The sequence below is a fragment of the Orbicella faveolata genome, unplaced genomic scaffold, assembly GCF_042242905.1.
Source record: "Orbicella faveolata isolate gen_17 unplaced genomic scaffold, um_ofav_v1 contig_14, whole genome shotgun sequence".
NCBI classification, from domain to species: domain Eukaryota; kingdom Metazoa; phylum Cnidaria; class Anthozoa; order Scleractinia; family Merulinidae; genus Orbicella; species Orbicella faveolata.
This window is the reverse complement of record NW_028301541.1, coordinates 17089938-17108505: the sequence shown is the minus strand read 5'-3', so window position 1 is coordinate 17108505 and position 18568 is coordinate 17089938. Positions and strand designations below refer to the sequence as shown.

General features: G+C 39.0%; 2 protein-coding genes across 2 annotated transcripts in view; both read right to left on the bottom strand.

Moving 5' to 3' along the window:
• LOC110057348 (uncharacterized) overlaps nucleotides 1-18568 on the bottom strand; it is a 32473-nt gene that overhangs the window by 12644 nt on the left and 1261 nt on the right. The window contains exons 2-11 of the mRNA XM_089286763.1: nucleotides 13448-13546; nucleotides 12669-12785; nucleotides 6782-6962; nucleotides 5065-5153; nucleotides 4922-4973; nucleotides 2858-2927; nucleotides 2286-2322; nucleotides 1924-2013; nucleotides 1286-1405; nucleotides 531-619 (exon numbers count right to left, since the gene is read on the bottom strand). Coding sequence (XP_089142889.1) covers nucleotides 531-619; nucleotides 1286-1405; nucleotides 1924-2013; nucleotides 2286-2322; nucleotides 2858-2927; nucleotides 4922-4973; nucleotides 5065-5153; nucleotides 6782-6962; nucleotides 12669-12785; nucleotides 13448-13546 — 944 coding nt within the window. The remainder of the gene's footprint in view (nucleotides 1-530; nucleotides 620-1285; nucleotides 1406-1923; nucleotides 2014-2285; nucleotides 2323-2857; nucleotides 2928-4921; nucleotides 4974-5064; nucleotides 5154-6781; nucleotides 6963-12668; nucleotides 12786-13447; nucleotides 13547-18568) is intronic.
• On the bottom strand, nucleotides 15431-18179 carry LOC149114291 (uncharacterized). Its single transcript, XM_089286764.1, has one exon. It carries the CDS (start codon nucleotides 17298-17300, stop codon nucleotides 16173-16175), a length of 1128 nt encoding a protein of 375 aa, XP_089142890.1. The 5' UTR covers nucleotides 17301-18179; the 3' UTR covers nucleotides 15431-16172.

Here is an 18568-nt window from a genome sequence, read left to right as displayed (position 1 = left end):
ATGTAATATACAAGTATATTTTTTTTAACATGAACATGTTGATCGGTGGAGGGTGCCTATTATTGTAACTTACAGATATACGTCCACACTGGGAAAAACTGTACCCTGGTCTTGAGTATGGCCAGAGGCCGCACATACTCAAGACCTTGGACACAGTTTTCCCAACACAGATCGACCAAGGCTGTGTTTTTCTCAACAGTACATCTTTGAAAGCAACTTTTGTGTTGAATATTATTTAAAGCCGTTCAGTACAAATTTGGCGTATGCCCGTGTTTGACATTTTGAGCACAAAAATACGGTTTCAATAAATTAATTGCTTCACTCTGTCTTGAACGTTTACATTTTACGTTGTTTTACGGTGTAACAAAAAGCTTGAAAAGTTGCTTACGTTGCACATTACGGAGTTGCCTGCACTTGGGGTTTGGATGGAAAAATCAGGACTGCTAAAGAGCACCAATCGGCCAATCAGATTCAAGGATTTAGGACTTTGGACTGCTGAGAAGCTAGAGAGCATTTAAACCTCTGCTTACCTAAAGAGCTGAAACCACAAACTCCCACTCGCCTCCTTATTAACACCAACAAAGTATTTTAAAGCATCTGGACAGTCCTTTTCAATAGCCTGGTGAGATGTAATTAGGCTCATTAGCAAACATCAATATTATTATTAGTAAACATTAAAAAATTAAACTCCAATGCTTCCAAATGCAACAAAAGATGTTCAGTACTCTCTTTGTACTGGAGACGTTTCAGAAACAGTTTGAGTGATCAAAAGACATTTTCTCCTTGTAGCATCAGTTTGTCAATAAGGCAAGTTGAGAGAATTAAAGAAAACAATCAGATATGGGAGTCTGATAAACAACTACTACACATAAGATCTGCATGCTATTAAAACCTTCATAAGTAAAACTAATATCAATGTTAAGCACTTAACAGGGCTGTCAATGAGGGCCGTAACCCGGAATACATGTTACAGCTATGCTTGATTTTCCCTTGATGATATGGGTGAAATTGCCTTTTGTTGATAGAATTCACCCATGAAGTAACCAATTTGCTACTGGTGTGGAGAATAAGGCTACAGGTGACTAAAGACTTAATGACAGCCCTGCTTAATGATCGCTCCAAGAAGACACATGAAATAATTAATATTTTGTTTTGTTTCCTAAGAATCTTTAAGATTCCCAAACTTATAAGATTGGACCAAGTACTGTACCTGGACATTGCATGCCATTATTTTTACTTTAAATGTACTCACTCTCAGGCAGTGTAAACTTGCAAACATGCTTACTTCAATTGGCTCCAATCTCGGCAGAACAGGAGGTTTTAGCTCCTGAAGGAACTGAATCACCATCAGAGCCAGTGAGTACCCTGGCAGACCTCCCTCGGATTGACAATCAATGTTACAAATCTAACATAGAAACAAGATAACATTTCACAATGTTTCAACGATGTTGCCAATCATTTGAAAGTCACTTCAAAAATCTGTAAATAAACAATCAAACACAAATGATGGGGAAACAATAGACCCTTTTCATAAATGGCTGCCAATTATAAATTCTTTTGTAAGTATTAAAATTAGCCTGATTAACCTCGTTTTTGAGTAGATAATTCAAAAGAATTTTTACTCCCAAATGAGTTTAGTGAGGCTAATTTAAAGGCATACAAAAGAATTTTAAATTGGCAGCCATTTATGAAAAGGGTCTATAAGGTACCTCATAATATTAATGAGCCTTGCAGTATGTACAATTAATTTTGATTCCTATTGATACACATAGGTGGAGAAAGGCATTGACAGAGTTAAGTGTCTTAGCCAAGGCACAGCTCTAAATAAGACTGCTTGATCAGAAGTCCAGTGTGTTAACTAGTTGGCCACAGTGCTTCCCACACAACAAGCTAGTCAATAATAATTTAATTATTTGCACTCACCCTTGCCCAGTATCTCAGTGCCACAACCAGCATTCTCACTCGAGGATCAAAATCACAGTATTTCTTTAACAACCAACTAGTTTTGGATGCCTAATTAATATGCAATCACAGAGAATAAAGTCATATTTTTAATTTATTTCAAACCAACAGAAAACAATACTGTACAGTAAATAACTGAAGATAATTTTAAAGTTATTTAGGAGCTACATACTATAGAGGTAAACACTGAGAGAAGGATAAACAAAGACAAGTGCCTCCATTAATTCAAACTAAAAGGTATCTATCCATGATATGGTCAAAAGCCAAAACAAGAGAAGTGAAACATTGAGAATTATGTAACATTAATTTCAATTTGTACTCACTGTTATATTTCCAGGACTAAGCTCACAAAGCAGACCACTGTAAGGCGAAAAAGTTATTATAATCATTATAATATAAGGCAAGGTAGTCTTTAGGTAAATCCAAGCATCTGATTGGTTCTTTTTTGGTCAGGATTTTGCCATACAGACTGTTTGCATGGAAACCATCATAAGCTGTGTACTTGTTGCTTTCGAAAGCTGACAAATTCAATAAACAAGGCTGGCCTGATTGCCATATAATAGCTGTTGTTTGTATGGACCTTGCTGCACTCCGTCCATACTGCCACAACCCGGGCTAACATTTCTCAGTACAACCCTCACACTTGGTAAATAAGAAGTTAACATAAGTTGTTACATGTAATTCAAAATGACCAGTGTGAAGTCTTATTGTACACTTCTAACTTAAAATCACCATTTTTATATTTAATTAATACTGATTAATATCTCTCATGTACAACAAAGGCAGCGTTCATGTTTTGAAACTGTGAATACATGTATTACCAGTTACTGTAATAGAAACTGTTCAGCACATACTTCTAATCTGAGTGTAAATCACAATAAAATAATCAGCAAACCTTGAAAGATGTTTGAATAATATCCGTGGCACCTTAGCATCAAATTCACTTTTCACATCACAGTAATGCTCTAAAATAGACATTCGTTATAAATTAAAAAAAAGTACAAAATATTAATAGTAAACATCACCTGTGTGTATGACTGTCCTACTCTGTAAGATTTTGGTACACATTTATTAAGATACATTGTACAAGTACCAGGTAGTTACAGTGTTAATGGTATCATGCAATAACATTACATTTGTCTGTAAAACATTGTCAACTAGAGTATAATTACATGTGTGTAGCCACAATTACAGACAAGAATGTCTACATGTAACTGTACAGAAAGTTGAGAAAGCAAATTACAGTATACAGATCACCATTTTCAAATTCAGACTTTTTAATATCTGATCATGATTCTGAAAAGTTTGCTTGTAAGGCTGTGCAATATGTAAACATACAGCCTTACATCAGGGCTTCTGATATTTCGCGTGGTCGTGGAGCCGAGAATTTCAAGTAAATCCACGGGAAATCCTGCGAAATTCACAAAAACATTCGCTTGAAATCTAACCAAATACTTATCAGCACAATATGATTGAAAGTTATCTTGGCTGTTAGGGCTGCTTACTTGCTGTAAACTTGCTAAATTACCTTGAAACTTCGTCACTTCAACGAGTAAACAACATCCCAAAACTACCAGGTGTTCTTAGATTATTGCGAAAACTGGGCAGCAGCCACGATGTAAAAAGCTTTGTCACCGGCGCATTTCTAGAGCACATTGTTGTTAGAAGAGCAAATGATGTTCCCTGTTAAAAATAACCTCGTAGTCCAACACAGAGCACACCGCAACCTAAACAGAACAGAACTTTGAAGATGAGGCAAACAACATGCGATTGGATAAAGAAGATATTCAATGGAGCAACTAGAATAGTAAATATCTGAGTGTAACTCTTGTGTTTAATATCCTGATTCTCTTATTTGTTTTTATTGTGTTCAATAAGCTTTTTTACAATAACTGTCTAATTTCTCGTGCGCTGATTGGCTCATTTTTATTGTCAATAACAGTACAGACGGATAAAATTTTAATTTATGCAAGCTTTCAAGTTCAACTTTCAGCTGTCAAACTAACTTTTAAACCAATGAGATTTTATGGACTTTTTTAAGTAGCCAATCAAAAAGTGAGAAAAGCTATTGACCATGCTCGCGTCATTTTGAACAAAATTCCCTTATCTTTGTTTACAGCAAGTTCACGGCGTCTTTTTCCCTCATTTATTCCCAGCATTTGACCATTTTGGGGTCTTGTTATTGTAAAAAACAAATTAATGTCAGTTTTTTATGCGTCTGTCCTCTTATTGATGACAAATTTTATCATAACATTGTCAAAGTTTACTGCGGAACTGCTCGCCTGCAGCTCGTGGTTCCACAGCCACTTTGACAATGTTATGATGCAATTTATCATCAATAAGAGGACAGACGCATAAAATACTGATGTCAATTTGCTAAATTTGTAAATTACGATTTCATATTGCAGCACGAAGCCTGAGTAAATGCTCTAAGAGTGTCTAGTTTCATTAAAAACGTTCCTCAAATCAGCGCAAAAACCAATCGCTTTCCAGCGAAATTTGCCCAGAAAACTCCCAGCAAATTGGCCGTTTTTTTCGATTGTTTTTCAGCGAAATTGGCCTCGAAAATTCCCGCGAAATTGGCCGTTTTTTCCACGAATTTGTCCCTGAAAAACCCGCTACCTACCAGAAGCCCTGTTACATTTAACATTTTTGAAAGAATCATTTGAGGCAGATTTCAACATGCATACTTTAATTCCATCTATTCTACTTGCCACTCATCCCCATAGTATCAGCTAGTGCAAAGGGTGGCAACAAGAACTTTGATTCACACTTGGCACAAAAACTACCCTTTGCACAACTTCTGGGGTGGACCATCATAAATCTGTTTAAAAATCAGGTTTATTTAGTGGGTCCACATCAGCCCTTTAGCTGCCTTATACTAACCTACTAATTATAATTAACAAAGAAAATCACATTGGGAAGAGATTATGGCAAACACTACCCTGTATCACCTTACCATCATTTTGAAGTAAATCCAAAATTGACAACAGAACATGGGGCACATCCACCTGTCATTGAACACAAACAATAAGACTGACAGCAATATCACTAAATTACGTTACCACCAAATGATCCAAATTTCTCTGAACAGTTCTGTACCTCATCTGGGATGGCAAGGTCAAGATTGACATCACTATCCTTCAGACCAAAACCAGTCAAGGAGGATCCATAAAGAGAGACTGAACATTCTGTTACAAGAATATCAGAATGATACAATGCTAAGAAAAATAATTATTGTTTGACATACAGGAAATAGCTAGACATTATAACATACAAAATGTATAATTTCCAGAATTATAAAATACTGCATTTTTGTAAATCACTACCTATAGCTGATTTGTCAGTACAATGTAGAGCTTTACAGTACGTTTTAAAAATTAAAATTTTGCATCCACAGCTATGCAATTTATTTGATTTAGCACCCAGGTGCTAATTTACTTTTAGTAGCCCAAGGGTGGGTGCTAATTATTGGAGGGTGCACTTGTGAGGCATGAGGAGATTGCTTCTCTTAGAATATGTGCATCTGAATGTGATAAAGAACTTTTAATTAATGAAAAACAATGGACAAAGTAACTCAAGAACTGTAATATTACAATAGGCCTTTAGGGGCTCTCATACATGTAGTTATAACACCATTTTGCTGTAAATATGTGCACATGTCTGTAGTTCCAGAAAATACCCATACCTCCCCCATGGAATGGATTTTTTCTAAGACCCCCACCCCTCTGGAAATTCCAATAAAGCTTCATACATTTCTTTAAATTTTTTGGTCTTATAGAACCCCCTACTGCTTCCCCCTCCCCCAGGAAATTTCAATCCCTTCAGTGGCAGGAGTATAGACATTTCCTGGAACTGCACAATAATTCATGCTGTTTTTTTTTTTTCAATATCACGTTCAGATGAGAAAGCAGACCACACAATTTACTAAAATCTAATCAGTCTACTCCATGTAATGAATATCACTTTTGCAATAAGGTGTTTATTAGGAGGGGGTGCTTATTGAAGTAGGGGTCCTTACTGGAAAAATATGACATTCAAGAGGGAGCGCTTATTAGAAATGGGGCACTTATTTGAAGGAGGGCGCTTAAGGTTATTCCCCAGTATTGCATTGCGTATCCCTACTGCGCATAATTTCATGTGTGACTAGCGCGCATGCATTAAAAAATGGCAGCTTTTTCTTTACAGCTGGACCTTGCCATAGAGGTAAATCGTCATTTTCTCGGAAACGAGTATGGTGACCTATCATTTTTTCCTGTTGCTTTGAATTGAGTAATAAATTTCTTTGTGTAAAATAAATATGGACCAATTCTCAGTGTAGAACAAAGAGCAATAGTCGGAAACGTGAATTTAGCAAGCAACCGTGACTACAATCATGGTGCTATTTTAAGGATTTATATGGGTATAAACAAGGTGCTGTTGCTCCTAAACAAACATGGGCACCCCTCATTTTTATTTCAAAATTTAAGTTCCTGTAATATAAACAATCAATAGGCAAAGTTTCACAAAAATCTCAGTGCAGGTTCTATTTCAGTGGAATGACCTTAAATCAAATCATTGCAGTAAGGACTGATACAAATGTATATCAGGTGGATACAGAGAGGAAGGAAGATTGGAGAAAGAATGCACAAGATAAGTCAGTATTTTACTCAAGAAAAGAACCGAGGTCCTTAAAAGGCCAGCCCTGTAAGAAATAATTTCCTCTTGATTTGAAGACCATTCCACTCAAATTGTACTAGTGTGCAATAAGCAAGATCCTGTAATAGGGTAGGTCACAGCACCTCAGTCCCAAGGGAAAATAATTAGTAATCTACTGCACCTGGAAACATGGTGCACACTGCCTTGCCAACATTTTCTGCAACCTTTTGTCTGATTGGTAAATCCTTCACAGGACATAAACCATGCTCCAAAAACACTGAATCCAGAAGCTTGCTCAGTGCTAAAGTTTGGTGTTCTGAAGGGGGGGCAACTTTTGCTAGGGACAAGATCTTTCCTTTGGTCTAAGCAATAAACAACAGGAATGTTAGTATTGTTAATCTTACATGTAGGGATATTTCTACACCCCCCCCCCCCCCCTGGATGGGATGCTAGTCCATCGCAGGGTTATACCCAGCAGTAAACTCGCCAGTACCATTTAGACACCTGGGTGGAGAGAGGCACTGTGAGAGTAAAGTATCTTGCCCAAGAACACAACACAATGTCCCTGGCAAGTTCTTAAACCTGGACCACTCAATTGAGAGACAAGTGCACTAACCATGAGGCCACCGCAGCTCCACAATCTTACATGTACTTTAATCTAAATACGTGTTTAAATGTTGTTAATTTACTCTGTGTGTATGGTACTTTGTTTCATATTTATTTTCTATATTACTGTATCTCCATTTTGTCTCCATTCAGTTAAAGTACCCGTGAAGTAAAAAATAATTCCTGCTTATTTGAAAGGCTTTTCAAAGTAAAGAAGAATGGCATTTTCCTTTTTGGTATATCTTTTTTTTGTTTTAGAGATTTTCACGTTTTTGTATTATGCAAATGAGGAAAGTGATGACGTCATAGGTGGTTCCTCTAAAACAGCACAACACTCAATCGAGAATAACTCTAGAAATATTAAAGCAGTGTTCTTCAAACTTGGCACCAGCAATGTACATCAGAAAAGAAACAGAATGACACCTACTATGCTGTTGCCATGGCAACACTCTTGGCTCCAGTCTCTTTCTGTGAAAAACCAAATATCCGCATTTGCAACCTTTTAAAGTGGGCAGAGGGCCTTGCTCGGAACACACATGGTTCCCATAATGTCTTAACTCTCCCCATTAGATTGGTGGGAGTGGAAAATCCTTGTTTAAGATAAAATCTGGGAATTTTAGTCTTAATTAAAACAGCACCAGCAGCATGACTGTTGTCATGGCAATGGCACAACAGGTGTCATTATGTTTTTTTTTTTTTCTGATGTACACTTCTGGTGCCAAGTCTAAAGAACTCTGCTTTAATATTTCTAGAGTTATTCTCGATTGAGTGTTGTGCTGTTTTAGTGGAATCACCTATGACGTCATCACTTTCTTTACAAAAACGTAAATATCTCTCAAACGAAAAAAGATATTCCAAAAAGGAAAACACCATTCTTCTTTACTTTGAAAAGCCTTTCAAATAAGTAGCAATTATTATTTACTTCATAAGCACTTTAAGTTTAAATCATTCAAACTATTCAGGCATGAAATGAGTATGGATTGCATGATACACTTCATGAAACCTGTATTAATATGCCTGAGATTTTCACAAATCACAGAACCTCTCTAGTTAACAAAATGCTGTTGTCCCTGGGTGTTTTTGTTTTCCTGGTTGGGGAAGAGGGGCCTGCAATGAATTCAAGCTGCAACATAATTCCTGCTTGTTTCATGATACAAAAGTCATGAGCTAACAGGGTGCAGGTCACTTTGGCATATATCATCACGAGCCAGAGCTAACCGGAAGCTCAAAAATTCGCCAGGTCCGGTTGCTATGGGGTGATGTCATTTATCTGTTAGGTTGCTGTCATCGCAAGACTTTTGCGGTTCTATTGTGGTTAGCGATAATTGCTTTCAGTAAGAGTAATTGTGTACAAAAGTAACCTGGTTATTTTCAGATATGATCTGGCCACATAATTGATATTTTATAATAAATTTTCATAACGCGGGAATATTGCGCGGTCAGATATGAAAAAAAAGACTTCGACTTCGAATGAACCCGTCATCGGTCGTTGAAAACGGACACAAAACAAGATGTGCCTCTGAGCTGGAAGATATGGTGTCTATCTGACGCATCTGTGCGAAATTGAGCCAGTTTCCATTCGAATTTGCCTTGAGGATTTAAAGAAGGCGCGTGGGTTTTCTTTTCACGGGAACGGAAACAAAGGAGCTGCCTTGACTATACATTTGGATTGGTTTTCGCTTAAACCATAAAACAGCTGTTGAAAACCAAACGAAACCGCCAGCCACGATTGATTTATACATGAATTCATTCACCCAAGAACGACGGACAGAACCAGAAAGTGTTTTCAGCTTGCGCTGCCCGTGACCAACCTCCCAGAGCATCGAATCAAGACAACAGCTTCAAAACTCAACAAGTCAAACGCACCAAGTTAAGTCTTCCGATTAATATTTTATTTATATCATAACTTACACCCATTGTCATACTTTTAGATTGTATGGGGACTAGATAGCTACTAAAATGTTAAATCACTATTTTCGTGGGTTAGACCCTAGACTGAAGTCCATGGTACACCAGTTTTCTGAAAGACGAATCCAGATATATAGTAAAATCACCATGTAGCCACATATTATAAATCCGCTCTGGTTTTCCCACGCAAACGTCCTCGCAGTATTTCTACGTTACCGAGTGCTACAGAATATTTTACAAAAACCACGTAATTTTTCAGTAATGCGTGACACTATAGGAAACAAAAACAACAACAAAATTGTCATTTTTCCCTCGCTCGTTCATATCATACGAACATGTGACATATCCTTTTCTGGTTCATCCAAGCTGAAGTCCATGCAATACAGTTGCTGAGTACTTCGGGATATGTAAAAAAATCGTCATAGTTATTTTCCCGTCGTGCATGACATTATAGGAACATGTTACATATCCTTTTCTGGTTCACCCAGGCTGAAGTCCATGCAATACAGTTGCTGAGCGCTTCGGGATATGTAACAAAATCGTCATAGTGATTTTTCCGTCGTACGTGACATTATAGGAACATGTTACATATCCTTTTCTGGTTCTCCCAGGCTGAAGTCCATGCAATACAGTTGCTGAGCGCTTCAGGATATGTAACAAAATCGTCATAGTTATTTTTCCATCGTGAGTAACATTATAGGAAAATGTTACATATCCTTTTCTGGTTCACCCAGGCTGAAGTCCATGCAATACAGTTGCTGAGTGCTTCGGGATATGTAACAAAATCGTGATATTGATTTTTCCGTCGTACGTGACATTATAGGAATCTGTTACTTATCCTTTTCTGGTTCATCCAGGCTGAAGTCCATGCAATACAGTTGCTGAGTGCTTCGGGATATGTAACAAAATCGTCATAGTTATTTTTCCGTTGTGCGTGACATTATAGGAAAATGTTACATATCCTTTCTGGTTCTCCCAGGCTGAAGTCCATGCAATACAGTTGCTGAGTGCTTCGGGATATCTAACAAAATCGCCATAGTTATTTTTCCATCGTGCGTGACATTATAGGAACATGTTACATATCCTTTCTGGTTCACCCAGGCTGAAGTCCATGCAATACCGTTGCTGAGTGCTTCGGGATATGTAACAAAATCGCCATAGTTATTTTTCCATCGTGCGTGACATTATAGGAACATGTTACATATCCTTTCTGGTTCATCCAGGCTGAAGTCCATGCAATACAGTTGCTGAGTGCTTCGGGATATGTAACAAAATCGCCATAGTTATTTTTCCATCGTGCGTGACATTATAGGAACATGTTACATATCCTTTCTGGTTCTCCCAGGCTGAAGTCCATGCAATACCGTTGTTGAGTGTTTCGGGATATGTAACAAAATCGCCATAGTTATTTTTCCATTGTGCGTGACATTATAGGAACATGTTACATATCCTTTCTGGTTCACCCAGGCTGAAGTCCATGCAATACCGTTTCTGAGTGCTTCGGGATATGTAACAAAATCGCCATAGTTATTTTTCCATCGTGCGTGACATTATAGGAACATGTTACATATCCTTTCTGGTTCATCCAGGCTGAAGTCCATGCAATACAGTTGCTGAGTGCTTCGGGATATCTAACAAAATCGCCATAGTTACTTTTCCATCGTGCGTGACATTATAGGAACATGTTACATATCCTTTCTGGTTCACCCAGGCTGAAGTCCATGCAATACCGTTGCTGAGTGCTTCGGGATATGTAACAAAATCGCCATAGTTATTTTTCCATCGTGCGTGACATTATAGGAACATGTTACATATCCTTTCTGGTTCATCCAGGCTGAAGTCCATGCAATACAGTTGCTGAGTGCTTCGGGATATCTAACAAAATCGCCATAGTTATTTTTCCATCGTGCGTGACATTATAGGAACATGTTACATATCCTTTCTGGTTCACCCAGGCTGAAGTCCATGCAATACCGTTGCTGAGTGCTTCAGGATATGTAACAAAATCGCCATAGTTACTTTTCCATCGTGCGTGACATTATAGGAACATGTTACATATCCTTTCTGGTTCACCCAGGCTGAAGTCCATGCAATACAGTTGCTGAGTGCTTCGGGATATGTAACAAAATCGCCACAGTTATTTTTCCGTTGTGCGTGACATTATAGGAACATGTTACATATCCTTTCTGGTTCATCCAGGCTGAAGTCCATGCAATACAGTTGCTGAGTGCTTCGGGATGTGTAACAAAATCGTCATAGTGATTTTACCGTCGTGCGTGACATTATAGGAACATGTTACATATCCTTTTCTGGTTCTCCCAGGCTGAAGTCCATGCAATACAGTTGCTGAGTGCTTCGGGATATGTAACAAAATCATGATAGTGATTTTTCCGTCGTGCTGTTTCCAGAATCGCTCGGCATTTCTCGTAAAGAATTTCATCATGTACTCAAGATTTCTATCGCTCTTGAGAGCTTTGACATAATTTTTGAGATAATTTCCTGACTGCCCATAACATTAACTGATTTTCAAAGCGTCGGTGCACATGATCTTCGAATTCGAATACTAGAAAATTCAGATTATTTTTGAAATCGCTAAGCAACAAGCATGTATACAGAGAATACCCTAAACAGGTTTCAATCAGGCTTTCCGCGGAAAATCTGAGAACATTTCTGACTCTCGGGCATTTCTGGGCTGCTGGGCATAGTCACTTCGCTTACTGAATAACAGTGACAACTGAGATTAGCGAAAACGTTTCATCTATACGTGCTCTGTAGCTTTACAAGAGTAAGAAATGTATCAAAAAGTCTAAGTTTTAAACTGGCGTTTGCGCCCCATCCTAGAAAACACATTGTTTCAACGTTATTTTTTCTTTTAATCCAAATTCTTCACGTCAGTCGCGCGATTTCCCGAACCGCCAACAATTAAAATGTTTTGTATCTTTCTGACACAATGGAATTGTCTTACAGTAAATATAATTTCACACTTTAGGATTATGACACATTCGTGCAACACTTGATGCGTTTTGTGGAACATAAACGATCACCGACAGGGATATGATTACACTGGAATGTTGTAAGCCACTGGATATCCCGTGGAGATGTAGGACTAAAAGTTCTACATCTCCACGGGATCCCAGGTCTGTTTTTTGGTTGCTAAGAACGTCTGGCTCGTTATGGTACATTGTATATGTCATGACTTACATACATGTAAACATCAACCTACAATGTGGTGTACATGTAACTAGCAATGGGCAACAAAAGTAGTTGAAACACTTTTAGAAAATGACACTTTTCGATATCTAAGCATTTATTCTATTTTACTTGCATCTAGTGTTAATTGTCTGATACCCCAGCCCCTCAATTCAATGTTTTGTAGGCGCTGTGCTCTGTGCAGTCTAAGAAATGGAAAAATCAGCATTGTCTGGAGGGGAAAGGGGGGAAATGTTTTCAAGACGCTCGAAAATCAAATTTTACTGTCAAGTGTCTCAACACTTTTGTCATCCATTGTCGAACTTCTCGTGATTCAAAAATACATACATGTATGTATCTCTCACCTTCAATGCTCTCTTGTGACCCTTGGTTTTAATATGAGACCAACATTTGGTAATATTTGGCAGTTTCACTTCACACACTTCACAGTAAAAAGGAGCATCTAAACACCTATTTGGATCCTAACAAATGCAGAAAACAAGTCAGTGAAAAAAACAAATGATTAGGGTAATGTGCTGTGTAATTTCAGATTGCAACCTGCTAGAGGTTGTTATTAGAAAATAAACCACTTTATTCAAGTGTCATGGTATTTAGTACTGCTGCGCTAATTAACAATTCGACCCATAGCCTGCAAGGGCTACGGGTCAATAGCCCATGAGGCGAAGCCGAATGGGCTATTAAGCCGTGGCCCTTGAGGGCAAAGGGTCTACATGTAATTGTTAAATAGTATCACCCAAGTAGTCGGAGAGAAAGGCAATAATAAAGTTAGCAAATGCAAGTTGAAGAAATATTATTTGGGAACAAAATGAAAGAAAGCATCATGCTTGACTGTGCTAATTTTGCTATTTGAGAACTATTACTGATAGTCCTCTAGTAGCGTAGCCAATCAAAATGCAGTATTTGCATTAGTCCACTGGTTGGGTGATACTAATTGGGGATACTACAGATCATAAACACTTCCTTTTGTTCTAGATAATAAATTTGCATGTGAGTTGGCCACAAGAGTGAAAACATACTAGACATAAAATTAAGAAACAAATATTGTTAATTGAACTCAAAACTTGTTATTCTACATGGAGCAACATGATTGTCATCTTTGAAAATGAGAATGCTTGGTACACACCTTGAGTTTATCATTCGGCAAAACAAAGTGAGACTCCAGTTCCTTGAATGTTTTTTCAGAGTGCTGTTTCTTCTGTTCTTCAGTTAAAATTCCACTTTCCTGCAATACATCACAGAACCACGCTAAATCAATAATAAAGTATTATTACAAGTACATGCAACTTTTAAACTTTGTGTCAAAATACAAACCCTGTACCATGCACAACAAACATATTTCCTACACAATGTATTGAATCATTGACTGGGAGATACATGTTTGTCTATCCACTGTATCATCATGGCCTCAACAATTTACATTCTGCTTAAATGCTTACAATGCACATGCGTAGAGCTGGCTACAGCAAAATTCAGTAGTTGCTACAATAACCCGTATATAAATTAGCCTGTCCACAGTCCCTCTCAAACATCGTGGGCAAGGGTTTCATTAACACTTTCAGTAGGAGGGTAACTTTTTTCACAGGTGGGCAAAACCTTTTAAATTGAACTTCACTATGGGAAAAACTTTCCTCTAGAAGGTCAAACCAGACAGGTAAAATCATCTCCACAACTGGTAAATTTGCCAGATGCCTGGCCCTTAATGAAACCCCAGCATGGAGCAAATACAGTTGGACTCCCTCAATGAAGCCTTAGTTATTTCAAATTCCTTGTTATTTCGATCTCAAAATCATGTCCTTGGATTTACCCTTCAGTCATTACTATTGATTATTTCAAACTCACACTATTTTGAACTATTTTTTGTTTCCCATGAGAGTTCAATGGGAACGCCTGAACTCAATTAAATGTACAGTCAAATTACTTAAAACTTGTCCTTGTAGATGCCCGCATTTATTCCGAATCTGACATTTAATCAAGAAAATGTGGTAATACAATTTCAAAAGCACACAAATAATAATAATAATAACAAAATTAAACATGTCGAGGAAAAGGTTGTTGTTATTCATCGTGGTAGATGCAATAATAAAGTGTATTATCGTTTGTCTCACGATGTAGTCACTTGAGATGTAGATCGCGACGTTTCGACTGCTTACTGCTAGTCTTCTTCAGGCGATAAGGTCGACTGATTGCACGGTATCATTTATATCACAAAGGTCGGCTGTGATTGGTGCATTTCGATCCTCCTATTGTTCCATTGTTCCGGCGAGTACTGTAATTTCCGGCAGTTTACCCGCACGGCAGATTACCCGCACCGGTCGTTTTTTGCCAAAATGAGAAAAAAGATTCAGCAGATCACCCGCACTGGCAGATAACCCGCCCCAAAAAACAAAAGAAAGTTACGCTAAATAGTTCGAGAACTCACAAATTTGAAGTGATCGAGCAAGACTAAGCCTTTCATGATCGTGTCCATTTGGAATAAGATAAAAGTTTCTGCTACTTGGCCACCAATAGGGCAGTTAAAAGCACTCTCCTCAGCATTACTTTCTTAAGTTTGATTTTACAAGTTAAATATCCAATGTATTGATGTTTAAGACTTAACAGAATGCGAAGCGTTCGTTGTTGGAGCAGTCGATCGTTGAGCGCCATTTTTCTAAGGAAATAACAGTTCATTCACTTCTAAAATGTTCGAAAAATACCTGAAACATGCATTCCTTCACTAAAACCTAAATGATCCCAGGCTAGTGTTCAGTTTGATCAAGTTCAGTTTAAAATCCATTGAAGTCCTCATCTTCCGTGTCACTATTGAACTCGTAACTGACTCGTAACACACCCATTGTTTTCGATATTCATTGAGAGTTGAACTGACTTGTAAAATTCGGCTCGCAATTTTCTCAAAAAAACAATATCTCGGGATCTACTTGGTCTTGGTCTATCAAAGCACAAACGCGTAGCGAGAAATTTGTTTGTATGGAATTTTTTTTGTATGATTTCATCCAACTTGCATCAGCTATAATCAATCAACGTTTAAAAGAATTTTATAGCAAATAAAGCATGATACAAGAGTTGATAGGATGTGTTTCTCGTTTAAACAAATGAGGCATTACACAGGTTTGTGGCAAGTGTATATTTAATGACTCTTATCTTTGTTTTATCTTCTGTCAGTACTATAATAATTACTGTTAAATACTTACGGGAAGATTAAAAAATTATCAGATAACCCGCACCACCCTATTACCCGCAGCAACGGTAGTTTACTGAAAAATTAACGCATTACCCGCGGGTAATCTGCCAGAAATTACGGTAGCTGTTCCCTCAGTGGTCTGCTGTTGTACCGTTCTCCTGTTGTTGTGTTTCTTGATCGTGGGTATCCATGCTTCAGGAATTTCAATTCCACTGTCCCTGTTGATGTTGTTAGGGTGAAGTCTTATGTGAATAGCTTCCTTGACCCTACGTGTGTACCAGTGAGGATCTCGATCAATAAACTTGACCTCATTCCAGATAGGATAGTGGCCGGTCTCGTGGGTATGTTCAGAAACGGCGGAGGTCTGGGTATGGGCGAGTCATATATCCCTGTCGTGTTCTTTGATCCTCTCCTGCATAGATCTCCCTGTTTCCCCGATGTAGACTTTGCCGCACTCACAGGGAATCCTGTAGACAACACCATCTTGTTTAGCCAGGTTGACGGTGTCCTTTGGTCGCACTAAGTGGGACCGAAGTGTCGTGTCGGACTTAAAGACGGTGCAAATGCCTTGTTGTTCTAGGCAGCGGCGGAGAGACTCCGAAACTCCTTGGACATAAGGTAAAACGGCGGTGGATTTAAATTCCGCAACAGGCTCTCTTCTTGGGGTTGTTCATGCCTTTGTGATCTTCTGTACAAAAGAGGAGGGATATCCGTTAGAAACAAGTACAGATGACACATGTTTCTTCTCTCCAGCGATTACTGATGGTTTGGTGACGAGACGTTTAGCCCAGTCGTACAGACACTTCACAATATCGCGCTTTACTGACTGAGGGTGGTGTGAATCATACGCTACGTATTGATCAGTATGTGTTGGTTTCCTGTAGACACTGGTAGTAAGGCGGCCATCAGGTTCTCTGTAAACTGACGTGTCGAGAAAGGCGATCTTGTTGTTGTTCTCGATCTCCATGGTGAAACGGATTGATGGTTGTTGACTGTTCAGATGTTGCAGGGAGACGTCAACTCTATCCCGATCCAGGATGGTGAAAGTATCATCTACGTAGCGTTTCCAGATCTTAGGCTTGCAAGGTGCGGACTCTATTGCTTGTTCTTCAAATATCTCCATGTAGAGATTAGCAATAACCGCAGATACAGGGCTCCCCATGGCTGTGCCGTCTCGTTGTTCGTAAATCGATCCATTGTACTGGAAGTACGTAGATCTTAATACGAAATTCAAGAGGTCCACGATTTGAACTGGTGTAAGTGTTGTGCGGTCAGCCAGGCCTGCATCGTTCTCCATTTTTTGTAGCGCGGCTTGTACGGCGCCCTCGATCGGTACGTTGGTAAACAGTGACTCTACGTCGAAAGACACCATGATCTCGTGGTACTGGATCTCTTCACTGGTGGAGGCGAAGTCAGTTGAGTTCTTCACTGTGAAGTTCGAGTTACCTGCAAGAGGAGATAATACGTTAGCCAAGAAAGCAGACAGGTCGTATGCAAAGGTGTTGACACACGACACAATTGGCCTAAGCGGTGTGTCGGCCTTGTGGATCTTCGGCAAACCATAGATCCTAGGTGGTTCTTTGTGTCGGGGTCTGATCTTATTATAAACCGCCTCTGGTATGTGTCCACTCCTTTTAAGGGTTAGCAGCTTCTCAGATAGCTTCCGGGTCAAGCGGTCTGTCGGATCTTTGTTGAGCAGCTGGTATGGTCCGGAATCAATTAGTGCTGACATTTTTGCGTGGTATGTGTCAGTGTCCAGGATTACGCTGGCGCGTCCTTTATCGGCCGGAAGGATCATGATGGAGTTTTCCTCTTTTAAGCTTTTAAGAGCCTCCTGCTGTTCCTTCGTGATGTTGGGCGTGGGTGGTTGTGCCTGTTGAAGGATGGTGTTGATGGATCTCCTGACTGTGTCTGCTCACTCCGCATCTAGTGGCCTGACTGCTGACTCAATCTTGGCGATGATCTCGGTGGCTGGGACGCTCGTAGGAGTCACGGCGAAATTTAGACCTTTCTTCAGTAAAGACACCTCAGCTTCGTTAAGGGTCCTGGATGACAAGTTGATAACCCACTTTGTTTTGTCAACAAAAGTTGTAGGAGAAACAGAAGACTGTTTCTCTCGCAAAAGTTTCTCAAACTTGCGCTGTTGACGGTCTTTGGTGGTATTAAAGACTCCCTGTGAGTGCGGCAAAGTCTACATCGGGGAAACAGGGAGATCTATGCAGGACAGGATCAAAGAACACGACAGGGATATACGACATGCCCGTACCCAGACCTCCGCCGTTTCTGAACATACCCACAAGACCGGCCACTATCCTATCTGGAATGAGGTCAAGTTTATCGATCGAGATCCTCACTGGTACACACATAGGGTCGAGGAAGCTATTCACATAAGACTTCACCCTAACAACATCAACAGGGACAGTGGAATTGAAATTTCTGAAGCATGGATACCCACGATCAAGAAACACAACAACAGGAGAACGGTACAAAAGCGGACCACTGAGGGAACAGCTACTCGCTGGAACAATGGAACAATAGGAGGATCGAAATGCACCAATCACAGCCGACCTTTGTGATATCAATGATACCGTGCAATCAGTCGACCTTATTGCCTGAAGAAGACTAGCAGCAAGTAGTCGAAATGTCGCGATCTACATCTCAAGTGGCTACATTGTGAGACAAATGATAATAAACTTTATTATTAAAATTAAACATTCCTCTTATGCACACAAGCAAGTTAAAAATTGTTAATTTTTCTATTTGTTTTTAATTTTTTATCTTTTATTTATTTATTTATTTTTTCTTAAAAAACACTTACAATGAAGTATTTTGCCACAAACAAAGCCAAGCTTAGGGGTTGATGGTGTTTGAGTGGGTTTGTAGGTCCATATAAAATTGTTGAGTCTGGTAACTAAATGTTCTCACAAGTGACTTGTGACCACCAGTCAAAAAAATTCATTCCAAAATAAAGCTACAAGGGAGCACTTTAAAAACACATGCTGGATTGTATGCTGTTCACTTTTACATAGATAGCATAAATCATCAGCTATTATGTTGGCTCTTTTA